At 56.2% G+C, this 12,859-nt stretch overlaps 2 protein-coding genes across 2 annotated transcripts in view; one reads left to right on the top strand and one right to left on the bottom strand.

Moving 5' to 3' along the window:
• The window catches only part of LOC133356970 (alpha-2,8-sialyltransferase 8E-like), a 55,874-nt gene extending 54,137 nt beyond the window's left edge, over positions 1 to 1,737 (top strand). The window contains exons 10-11 of the mRNA XM_061574700.1: positions 844 to 978; positions 1,450 to 1,737. Coding sequence (XP_061430684.1) covers positions 844 to 978; positions 1,450 to 1,680 — 366 coding nt within the window. The 3' untranslated portion in view covers positions 1,681 to 1,737. The remainder of the gene's footprint in view (positions 1 to 843; positions 979 to 1,449) is intronic.
• Positions 1,738 to 5,762: 4,025 nt separating this feature from the next.
• LOC133356971 (alpha-2,8-sialyltransferase 8E-like) overlaps positions 5,763 to 12,859 on the bottom strand; it is a 45,341-nt gene continuing 38,244 nt past the window's right edge. Inside the window, exons 9-10 of the mRNA XM_061574701.1 lie at positions 12,458 to 12,592; positions 5,763 to 12,174 (exon numbers count right to left, since the gene is read on the bottom strand). Of these exons, the coding sequence (XP_061430685.1) occupies positions 11,944 to 12,174; positions 12,458 to 12,592 (366 nt within the window). The 3' untranslated portion in view covers positions 5,763 to 11,943. The remainder of the gene's footprint in view (positions 12,175 to 12,457; positions 12,593 to 12,859) is intronic.

Raw genomic sequence — 12,859 nt, 5'->3', positions numbered from 1 at the left:
AGACAAATACTCTTAGGTTCTTTCGGTAAAGTCACCTAGTTAGAAATAAATTATAAACAAATCACGACGCTTTGATTGCAACACACGCAATCGTCATCAGGTGGAAAACCCCACCTGCTGATGATTGCTTGTGTATGGATTCCTGCAGTCACGAAAGCTTCAAATCAAGATTAAAGACAAATACCTCCCGTATAGCCATTAATACATTGTTGAGGCAAGTTCTGTTAGCGAGCACATATACGCAGACACTCACTCACACAGGCACTCACGCCCATTCACTCACAACGACCCACCGTATAGCCTTAACAGACTGTAGGAGCAAGTGCTGTTAGCAAGCACCTATAAAGGCCGGCACTGTGGCACACGAGGGGGTGGGTAGCCAACACCACGCCCGGCCGCCTCTGTCTCCCGAGTGGCGATGTTTACACATTGCACCAGGTACTCATTTGAGGCTGAGTCGACCAATCACTCAACGACACTCACTCACACACACTCACTTATACAGACTCACAGACAAACACTTACACACACACTCACTTACACAGACGCACAGACATAGACTCACTTTCTCACAGACACTCACTCACACACGGACACTCACACACTGACTCACACGCAGCAGTCACTCACTCACTCATGCACTCACCTCCTGCCTCACTCACCCACTCACCTAGACACACATACACACTGAATGCCTGCCCATCCATCCGATCATCCATCCATCTCTCTCTTTGTCCATATATCCGTCTGTCCACGTGTCCGTCTGTGTGTCCACGTGTCCGTCTGTGTCACGTGTCCACGTCTCTGTGTCACGTGTCCCTGTGTGTGTGTGTCCGCCTGCAGCTCGTCTTCACGCTGGAGGACTTCGGAGCGAAGCAGAGGGTCGCCTTCTTCAACCCCGACTACATGAGGGCCATCGCGCGCTTCTGGAAGGGCCAGGGGGTGAACGAGCCGCGACCCTCATCGGGGCTCATGATGGTCAGCCTCCCTCCCCACCCTCATCCCCCCACACCCCCCACACACACCCCGCGTCTCCCAGCATCTCCACTGCGTCTCTCAGAAACTTCACATCGCACTCTCTCTCTCTCCACCTTGTCTCTCCGTGTCTCCATCCATCTCCCCACATCTACACCCCACCCCCACCACCACCACCTTTGTCTCCCCGTGTCTCCATCCATGTCTCCACATCTACACCCCACCACCACCACCACCACCACCTTGTCTCCCCGTGTGTCCATCCATCTCCCCACATCTACACCCCACCCCCACCACCACCACCTTGTCTCCCCGTGTGTCCATCCATCTCCCCACATCTAAACCCCACCCCCAACACCACCACCTTTTTCTCCCTTTCATCTCTCCGTGTCTCTCCTTCTCCACGCGTGCGATCCCCCCCCCCCCCAACGTCTTCACCTCTCCCCCCCCCACCCCCCCTCCCCTCCCCCCCAGACGAGCGTGGCCATGGACCTGTGTGACGAGGTGCATGTCTACGGCTTCTGGCCGTTCGACCGGGCAGTCCCGCCCGGGGCGGGCGGTGCGGGGGTGGAGCTGACGCACCACTACTACGACGACCAGAAGCCCAACCGGCGCCACTCGATGCCCCACGAGTTCCTGGAGCTGCTGGCGCTGCACAGCCGCGGGGTGCTGCGGTTGCACGTGGGGGAGTGCGCGGCGCCTTGAGGGGGGACGACGCCTCCAGAGACACGTGGGGGGGAGGAGGGGGAGGAGGAGGAGGAAAAGGGGGAAGAGGAGGAAGAGGAGGAGGAAGAGGAGGAGGAGAAGGAGGAGGATTGAGGGGGGGAGGAGGAGGATTGAGGGGGGGAGGAGGAGGATTGAGGGGGGGAGGAGGAGGTGGCTCTCGAACCGGGCGAGGATTTTGTATTTGACGTGGGGGCACGAAGAGACGGTCGTAGCGGTGGTGATGATGGTGATGATGGTGATGATGGTGGTGATGGTGGTGATGGTGGTGATGATGGGGGTGATGGTGGTGATGATGGTGGTGGTGATGAGGATGGCGATTATGAGAATGGTGATGAGGGTGATGATGATGGGGATGATGATGGGGATGATGTTGAGGATGTTGGGAGGAGAGGAATATTTTGCAGTGCAGCAGCGTGAGGAGTGGGGTGCCCTGCAGCAATGGTGGGTGAGTGGGTGAGTGGGTGGATGAGTGAGTGGGTGGGTGAGTGAGTGGGTAGCACCTGGGTCTGCCCCGTGACCTCCTGCCAGCGGGCGTTCGACACTTCACGTGGCCTCAAGGTGCACATGGCCTGGCACAAGCGTCGTGGTGACGTCACCGCCACTTAGTGGCGATTGGCGGTTGTTGTTGAGTGGGTGGGTGAGTGGGTGGGTGGGTGAGTGGGTGGGTGAGTGGGTGGGTGAGTGGGTAGGTGGTTGTGTGGGTGCTTGGCTGAGTGAGAGAGCCTCCATGTGAGTCTATGGGTCTCTACGTGAGCCTATGGGTGTCTGTGTGAGCCTATGGGTATCTGTGGGTCTATAGATCTCTGTATGAGTCCAGTAATACTCTCCATTTACGTCTCCCTCTTGTACGTCGATTCGCAGATACGTCGTCACTTCATTATGACCACCGCTACTACTACCACCCACCAGTACCACCCACTACTACCACCACCACCCACCACTACCACCCACTACTACCACCACCCACTACTACCACCCACTACTACAACAACCACTACCACCCACTACTACCACCCACTACTACCACCACCCACCACTACCACCACTACTACTACCACCACCACCCACCACTACCACCCACTACTACAACAACCACTACCATCCACTACTACCACCCACTACTACCACCACCACCACCCACCACTACCACCACTACTACTACCACCACCACCCACCTCTACCACCCACTACTACCACCACTACCACCCACTACTACCACCACCACCCACCACTACCACCGCTACTACTACCACCACCACCCACCACTACCACCCACTACTACCACCACCCACTACTACCACCCACTACTACAACAACCACTACCACCCACTACTACCACCACCCACTACAACCACCACCCACTACCACCACCCACTACTACCACCACCACCCACTAGAGGCCGACCGAAATTCGGTTTCTGTTTCGGCGCCGACGACAGTTGGCAAATGGCTTCTTTCGGCAAAGTTTCTGTTTCGGCCGAAGCCAAAAGGTTTACTTTCGCTTTGCTTTCGGTTTTGGCCGAAACCAGAAATTCAGTTTCGGTCGGCCTCTACCATGCACTACTACTACCACCCGCTACTATGACCCACTACCATTAGTACCACCACCCATTACTATGCGAGTCTATAGGGCTCAGTGTGTCGGTGTAAGTCTACGTGTTTCTGTGTGTCTGTGTGAGTCTACGAGTTTCTATGTGTCTGTGTAAGTCTACAGGGCTCCGTGTGTCTGTGTAAATCTACGGGTGTCTGTGTGAGTCTACGGGTCTCTGTGTGAGTCTACGGGTATCTGTCTGTCTGTGTGAGCCTATGGGTCTCTGTGTGTCTGTGTGAGTCTACAGGGCTCAGTATGTCTGTGTGGGTCTCTGTGTGAGTCTACGGTCTATGTGTGTCTGTATGAGTGTACGGGTCTCTGTGTGTCAGTGTGAGTCTACAGGGCTCAGTGTGTCTGTGTGAGTCTACGGGTCTCTGTGTGTCTGTATGAGTCTACGGGTCTCTGTGTGTCAGTGTGAGTCTACAGGGCTCAGTGTGTCTGTGTGATTATACGGGTCTCTGTGTGTTTGTGTAACTCTACGGGTGTCTGTGTGAGTCTTCGGGTCCCTGTGTGGCTGTGTGAGTCTACGGGTCTCTACGTGAGTCTCGGTATCTTCATGTAAGCCTGTGCGGTTTTTGCACGATATTCTATGGACCTCTCTCTTTTAAGATTCCGCGGGTCTCTATTGGAATCCGTGGACCTCTATGAGAGTCTGCGGATGTCTCTCTGAGGGTATGCAGGTTTATACGGGAGTCTATAGGTCTCTGTGTAAGTTTTTGTGGGTCTCTGCGGTAGTCTATGGGTCTCTGCGTGAGATTCTATGGGGCTATCTTGTAAGATTCCACGAGTCTCTATTGGAATTCGTGGGCCTCTATGAGAGTCTGCGGATGTCTCTCTGAGAGTGTGTGGGTTTCTTTGCGAGTCTATGCCTCTGTGGGTGCGTGTGTGCCTCTGCAGATCTCTGTGTGCAGATTCAGGGATAAGTCTGTGCCTCGACGCATCTCTGTGTCTCAATTCAGGGATCTCTCTGTGCCTCTACGGATCTACGTGTGCGGATCCAGGGATCTTTCTTTCTCTCTGTGCCTCTACAGATCTCCGTGTGTGGATCCCGGGATCTCTCTCTTTTGTAAGAATGTCGACCAAAGTCCACGTGCAGTGGAGGTCTCTGTTGCTCGTCCATGACAGTGGCGGAGCGTTTGCAGATACACGCTGCCATCGACCGCGACGCACGCTAGCCCGCTCGCTCGAATAGCCGTGCGGGTGGAGGGCTGTGGGTAGTACAGCAAGTGGGCTTTGTGCTGACGAGCTCTCGTCTGTGCTGGTCGCTCTGAGAGCTTGTGGATGTTGTTGATTGTCGTTGTAAATTCGGACGAGTTTGAAAACAATGTGGTCTCCCCCCCCCCCCCCCCCCCCCGATGACATTTGAGACGCGGGCATAGATCTTGTGGCCGTCTCTCGGGCGTTGCATCGCTCAGACTTATTTATTCGTCGCGCGCCCGTTCCTCTTCAAGTCAAAACGTCGCTGGTTTCAGACGTGGCTGAATTAAGATGGCGCTGATTTCAGACGTCACCGATTTCAGACGTCGCCGATTTCAGACATCGCTGATTTCAAGCGTTGCTGAATTAAGACTTTGCTGATTTTATACGTCGTTGATTTGAAGCGTTGCTGAATTAAGACGACGCCGATTTCGGGCGCCGTTGATTTCAGGCCTCGCTGAAGTCAAAACACCGCCACTACCGCCATTGTTCCACGCGACAGCTCCTTTTGTGACCATTGGCGAACCGGTTTGATTCATCCGCGTAAAAATCGATGGGCAGAAAGCGCGATAAATAAAAGAAATATTTTATTTAAAACTTTTACCCGGTTTCATCAATAATTTGTTTTGTTAATCATGATCTCGGTTGACAAACTCATTCGCTCTACAACTGCTTGTTGTTGTGTTTAGTTTGTTTGTCCTTTATTCCCAGCACCTCCGATTCGCGCGGTTGGCTACGTATGGCGAGAAAGAAGTTCAACCATATATATATACATACACCCTACTCGACACTATACATCATGGCACCTCCTTTGCCAGTACCAAAATATGAGAATAGGTTTTCCCCTTTTTTCTGGCAACAAAACAGTTGTGTTAAGATTTTAAAACACCAAACTGAAACCTTTTACAAAGAATCATGTCTGCATTAACCACAATACTTATGGTCAGAATGCAAACAAAATACTTACTCGGAACACATTCCTGCGGAGGGAGCTGATAGGAACGTTGGGTTGCTCGGTCAATGGCCAGGGTCAACGGCGGCGTGGTGTATTCCGCAAATATGGCCGATTGTGAGGGCGGGCACAAGCCGGCGTGAGTAGGTTAAAAGTTGAGTTTTATAAGGGCACCACGAGGTGACCAGCCCCTCCCCACCCAGCCCCATCCCTCCCACCCAGCCCCACCAAGCCCCTCCCCACCCTCCCCTCCCCACCCAGCCCCTCACCAACCAGCCCCTCCCCACCCTCCCCTCTGCACCCAGCCCCACCCCTCCCATTTTTGGATGTACGACGGACGGACGGACGGACACAATAATCTCCTGTGGGCTGGTGTAACCAGGAGGTTCCTACCAGTATAATATATGCATTGTCTTTGAAACTGATTGGTCCACACCAGAGGCTTTCTTTTGAGGACGCCAAAAGGCGCCTCAACAACTCACTCACCCACTCAGTCACTCACCCACTCACTCACCCACTCACCCACCCACTCACTCACTCACTCACCCACTCAGTCAATCACCCACTCACCCACCCACTCACTCACCCACTCACCAACTCACCCACCCACTCACCAACTCACCAACTCACCAACTCACCAACTCAATCACCCACACAGTCACTCACCCACTCACCCACCCACTCACCAACTCACTCACCCACTCACTCACCCACTCAGTCACTCACCCACTTACCCATCCACTCACCCACTCACTCACCCACTCACTCACCCACTCAGTCACTCACCCACCCACCCACTCACCAACTCACTCACTCACCCACTTACCCACCCACTATCTCACCAACTCACTCATCCACTCACACACCCACTTACACACCCAAAAGACAAGACCCCCCGTATAGCCTGAACAGACTGTAGGGGCAAGTGCTTTTAGCAAGCACCTATGAAGGCCGGCACGACATACGAGAAGGTGGGTGGCCAGCAACCACGCCCGGCCGCCTTTGTCTCCCCAGTGGCGATTTTTACTACACACCGCACCAGGTACTCATTTAAGGCCGAGTCAACCTAGGGGTGGCCCAGGACCAGTTCAAATAATCGTCGATGGTTGTTTGCCGTGAGCTGAAATCGAACTTGGACCGCGAGGTTCGTAGCGCAGCGTGCTAACGACTAAACTACTGCTCCCCACACACAGTCAAGACAAAGATCCCCCGTATAGCCTTAACAGACTGTAGGGGCAAGTGCTGTTGGCGAGCACCTATGAAGGCCGGAACGGTACACGAGGGGGGTGGGTGGCCAGCACCTCGCCCGACCGCCTTTGTCTCCCCCACACACACATACAGACACACACGCTCACATGCATAGAGAAGGGAGGGCAAAGCTGTGTGGAGCGACCAGCCAGGTAACTTCCACACAGCGGCATTTTGCAGATGATAAAGACGCAATGATGCCCCTCGACTAAACCGCGGTTGGTCAAAAGCACACTGCCCAGGCACGGATACTTTTCCACTCTTTTTCCACAACCACCCGTCACTCGTGGGGAGCTAAGGGAGGGCAGCGTTTGACGGCATAAAGTAACCAGGCAGGTGCTTTGTTTTTTCATAATGGCACCTTTTTTGCCAGTATCAAAGTATGAAAAAATAAGAGTAGCTTTTACCCTTGTTTGGATGTTCGAACACCAAACAGATATACCTGTTGCAAGGAATCAAGTCTGCATTAAGCATACACGTCCGTGTGGTGAACATGCAAACAAACATGCTCTGTTTTTGTGGGGCTGATGGCAAGGCCCCCATCTCTTAGAGGCACGCTGCAGGTTCAGTTGGAGAGTCTCCAACTCCATCTCACTCATCCACCCACTCACTCAGTCAATCATTCGCCCTTTCACTTACTCACTCAACAATTCACTCACTCACCCGTCCATCCACCCACTGATCCACAGAAGCAGCAACAACAACAGCAGCAACATCTAGCGATGGCGCTGCTGCGACTTCGAGCTTCTACTGCTGCCCGGCTGTTTGCGCCCGGATCTCGTCGCTGCCCGCTAACTGCCCCCAACTGACAGCCCACGTGACTGCCCGCTAACTTCCCCCAACTGACAGCCCACGTGGTTTCCCGCTAACTGCCCCCAACTGACAGCCCACGTGGTCTCCCGCTAACTGCCCCCAACTGACAGCCCACGTGGTCTCCCGCTAACTGTCCCCAACTGACATCCCACGTGGCTGCCCGCTAACTGTCCCCAACTGACAGCCCACGTGGTTTCCCGCTAATTGCCCCCAACTGCAAGCCCACGTGGTTTCCCGCTAACTGCCCCAACTGACATCCCACATGGCTGCCCGCTAACTGCCCCCAACTGACAGCCCACGTGGTTTCCCGCTAACTGCCCCAACTGACATCCCACGTGACTGTCCGCTAACTGCCCCAACTGACAGCCCACGTGGTTTCCCGCTAACTGCCCCCAACTGACAGCCCCCGTGGTTTCCTGCTAACTGCCCCCAACAGACAGCCCACGTGGTCTCCCGCTAACTGTCCCCAACTGACAGCCCACGTGGTTTCCCGCTAACTGTCCCCAACTGACAGCCCACGTGGTCTCCCGCTAACTGTCCCCAACTGACAGCCCACGTGGTTTCCCGCTAACTGTCCCCAACTGACAGCCCACGTGGTTTCCCGCTAACTGCCCCCAACAGACAGCCCACGTGGTCTCCCGCTAACTGTCCCCAACTGACAGCCCACGTGGTTTCCCGCTAACTGTCCCCAACTGACAGCCCACGTGGTTTCCCACTAACTGTCCCCAACTGACAGCCCACGTGGTCTCCCGCTAACTGTCCCCAACTGACAGCCCACGTGGTCTCCTGCTAACTGCCCCCAACTGACAGCCCACGTGGTCTCCCGCTAACTGTCCCCAACTGACAACCCACGTGGTTTCCCACTAACTGTCCCCAACTGACAGCCCACGTGGTCTCCCGCTAACTGTCCCCAACTGACAACCCACGTGGTTTCCCACTAACTGTCCCCAACTGACAACTCACGTGGTCTCCCGCTAACTGTCCCCAACTGACAGCCCACGTGGTTTCCCGCTAACTGTCCCCAACTGACAGCCCACGTGGTCTCCCGCTAACTGTCCCCAACTGACAGCCCACGTGGTCTCCTGCTAACTGCCCCCAACTGACAGCCCACGTGGTTTCCCGCTCCCGCTAACTGTCCCCAACTGACAACCCACGTGGTTTCCCACTAACTGTCCCCAACTGAAAGCCCACGTGGTCTCCCGCTAACTGTCCCCAACTGACAACCCACGTGGTTTCCCGCTAACTGCCCCAACTGACAGCCCACGTGGTTTTCCGCTAACTGTCCTTAACTGACAGCCCACGTGGTCTCCCGCTAACTGTCCCCAACTGACAGCCCACGTGGTTTCCCGCTAACTGCCCCAACTGACAGCCCACGTGGTTTCCCGCTAACTGTCCTCAACTGACAGCCCACGTGGCTGTCCGCTAACTGCCCCAACTGACAGCCCATGTGGTTTCACGCTAATTGCCCCCAACTGACATCCCACGTGGTTTCCCGCTAACTGACCCAACTGACAACCCACGTGGTTTCCCGCTAACTGCCCCAACTGACAGCCCACGTGGTTTCCTGCTAACTTTTCCCAACTGACAGCCCACGTGGTTTCCCGCTAACTGCCCCAACTGACAGCCCACGTGGTTTCCCGCTAACTGTCCTCAACTGACAACCCATGTGGTTTCCCGCTAACTGCCCCAACTGACAGCCCACGTGGTTTCCTGCTAACTTCCCCCAACTGACAGCCCACGTGGTCTCCCGCTAACTGTCCCCAACTGACATCCCACGTGGCTGCCCGCTAACTGTCCCCAACTGACAGCCCACGTGGTTTCCCGCTAACTGTCCCCAACTGACAGCCCACGTGGTTTCCCGCTAACTGTCCCCAACTGACAGCCCACGTGGTCTCCCGCTAACTGCCCCCAACTGACAGCCCACGTGGTTTCCCGCTAACTCCCCAACTGACAGCCCACGTGGTCTCCCGCTAACTGCCCCCAACTGACAGCCCACGTGGTCTCCCGCTAACTGCCCCCAACTGACAGCCCACGTGGTCTCCCGCTAACTGCCCCCAACTGACAGCCCACGTGGTTTCCCGCTAACTGCTCCCAACTGACAACCCACGTGGTTTCCCGCTGTCCCCAACTGACAGCCCACGTGGTTTCCCGCTAACTGCTCCCAACTGACAACCCACGTGGTTTCCTGCTAACTGCCCCCAACTGACAGCCCACGTGGATTCCCGCTAACTGTCCCCAACTGACAGCCCACGTGGTTTCCCGCTAACTGCTCCCAACTGACAACCCACGTGGTTTCCCACTAACTGCTCCCAACTGACAACCCACGTGGTTTCCCGCTAACTGTCCCCAACTGACAGCCCACGTGATTTCCCGCTAACTGCTCCCAACTGACAACCCACGTGGTTTCCCGCTAACTGCTCCCAACTGACAACCCACGTGGTTTCCGGCTAACTGTCCCCAACTGACAGCCCACGTGATTTCCCGCTAACTGCTCCCAACTGACAACCCACGTGGTTTCCCGCTAACTGCTCCCAACTGACAACCCACGTGGTTTCCCGCTAACTGTCCCCAACTGACAGCCCACGTGGTTTCCCGCTAACTGCCCCCAACTGACAGCCCACGTGGTTTCCCGCTAACTGCCCCCAACTGACAGCCCACGTGGTTTCCCGCTAACTGCCCCCAACTGACAGCCCACGTGGTTTCCCGCTAACTGCCCCCAACTGACAGCCCACGTGGTTTCCCGCTAACTGCCCCCCAACTGACAGCCCACGTGGTTTCCCGCTAACTGCCCCCAACTGACAGCCCACGTGATTTCCCGCTAACTGTCCCCAACTGACAGCCCACGTGGTCTCCCGCTAACTGCCCCCAACTGACAGCCCACGTGGTTTCCTGCTAACTCTCCCCAACTGACAGCCCACGTGGTTTCCCACTAACTGCCCCCAACTGACAGCCTACGTGGTTTCCCGCTAACTGTCCCCAACTGACAGCCCATGTGGTCTCCCGCTAACTGCCCCCCAACTGACAGCCCACGTGGTTTCCCGCTAACTTCCCCCAACTGACAGCCCACGTGATTTCCCGCTAACTGTCCCCAACTGACAGCCCACGTGGTCTCCCGCTAACTGCCCCCAACTGACAGCCCACGTGGTTTCCTGCTAACTCTCCCTAACTGACAGCCCACGTGGTTTCCCGCAAACTGTCCCCAACTGACAGCCCATGTGGTCTCCCGCTAACTCCCCAACTGACAGCCCACGTGGTCTCCCGCTAACTCCCCAACTGACAACCCACGTGGTTTCCTGCTAACTGCCCCAACTGACATCCCATGTGGCTGCCCGCTAACTGTCCCCAACTGACAGCCCACGTGGTTTCCCGCTAACTGTCCCCAACTGACAGCCCACGTGGTCTCCCGCTAACTCCCCAACTGACAGCCCACGTGGTTTCCCGCTAACTGTCCCCAACTGACAGCCCACGTGACTGTCCGCTAACTGCCCCAACTGACAGCCCACGTGGTTTCCCGTTAATTGCCCCAAATTTTGCGATGCCACCTCTCACCGTGGCTGTACCGCGGATCTGGGTCGTTTCTCCTCCTCCTCCTTCTTCCACCCTTGTAACGTGCGCACCATCACGCAAGACGGTGCCTTCAATCGCCATGCCGCTGTTGCTGCTGACGACGTCGATGCCGGGTATCGAACCAAACCACGAACCAGGTGCTCCTCAACTTGAGGGAAAGATGATAACTACCTCGCCTGGTGTACAGGATGTCGTGGGTTCGATCCCGACCCTGACGCCTGCTGCTGTATATTTGGAGTCTGCGTGTCTCTCTCTCTCTCATCATCACGGTGGCTAGGAGATGTTAACTACCTCGCCTGATATACAGGCGGTCGTAGGTTCGATCCCCACCCTACACTATACACGACCCTATCCACTTCTATACACTACAATATACACTACTCTATACACTACACTGTACACTACACTTTAGCTTGGCCATCGAATAAAGACGGTCATGGCATCGCGGCGCTTTCAGATGCGCTCCGTCTGGAACGCTCTTCCTTCCAATGTTCGGAAGACACTGGGAGCTGTGCACTTTTAAATCATCACCCACCCAGACTGCAGGCCACCTCACACTCTCCGCTTCTTCCCTCCATCGCGGAATAATCCCCTCCTCCCATCATCATTATCCCCATCACCTTCATCATCCTAATCACCATCATCCCTATCATCATCACCATCATCCCTATCATCATCACTGGCATCCCCATCATCCCCATCATCCCCATCATCGCCACCATCGCCACCATCATCATCATCACCGCTACCATTGTCTCTTCGCGCCCCCACGTCAACAACAAGATCCTCGCCCGATTCGAGAGCCTCCTCCTCCCCCCCTCGATCCTCTTCCTCCCCCTCTCCCCCCACGTGTCTCTGAGGGCGTCGTCCCCCCTCAAGGCGCCGCGCACTCCCCCACGTGCATCCGCAGCACCCCGCGGCTGTGCAGCGCCAGCAGCTCCAGGAACTCGTGGGGCATCGAGTGGCGCCGGTTGGGCTTCTGGTCGTCGTAGTAGTGGTGCGTCAGCTCCACCCCCGCACCGCCCGCCCTGGCCAGGACTGCCTGGTCGAACGGCCAGAAGCCGTAGACATGCACCTCGTCACACAGGTCCATGGCCACGCTCGTCTGGGGGGGAGGGGAGGGGGGGTGGGGGGGGAAGAAGTGAAGATGTTGGGAGACGCTGGGGGGGGGATCACACGCGTGGAGAAGGAGAGACGCGGAGAAATGAAAGGGAGACAAAGGTGGTGGTGGTGGGGGGTGTAGATGTGGAGAGATCGATGGAGACACGGGGAGACAAGGTGGAGAGAGATAGAGAGTGCGATGTGAAGTTGCTGGGAGACGCAGTGGAGATGCTGGGAGTCGCAGGGTGTGTGTGGGGGGTGTGGGGGGGTGTGGGGGGGAGGCTGACCATCATGAGCCCCGAAGAGGGTCGCGGCTCGTTCACCCCCTGGCCCTTCCAGAAGCGCGCGATGGCCCTCATGTAGTCGGGGTTGAAGAAGGCGACCCTCTGCTGCGCTCTGAAGTCCTCCAGTGTGAAGGCGAGCTGCCGGCGGACACACACACACAGGGACACGTGACACGGAGACGTGGACACGGAGACGTGGACAGATGCACAGACGGGTGTATGGGCAAAGAGGGGCAGGTGGATAATCGTATGGATAGGCAGGCAGACAGTGCCTATGTGTGTGAGTGTCTGTGTGTGAATGAGTGTGTGTTCGTCTCGGTCAGTCGACCTGTGGCATCTGGGTCTGCTCGGTGACCTCCTGCCAGCGGGCGTTAGACACTTCACGTGGCCTCAAGATGCACATAG

This window comes from Lethenteron reissneri, chromosome 56 (genome assembly GCF_015708825.2).
Source record: "Lethenteron reissneri isolate LAM-NWPU_2019-01 chromosome 56, ASM1570882v1, whole genome shotgun sequence".
NCBI classification, from domain to species: domain Eukaryota; kingdom Metazoa; phylum Chordata; class Hyperoartia; order Petromyzontiformes; family Petromyzontidae; genus Lethenteron; species Lethenteron reissneri.
The sequence above is the reverse complement of the archived record's forward strand: the minus strand, read 5'-3'. Positions and strand labels throughout refer to the sequence as shown.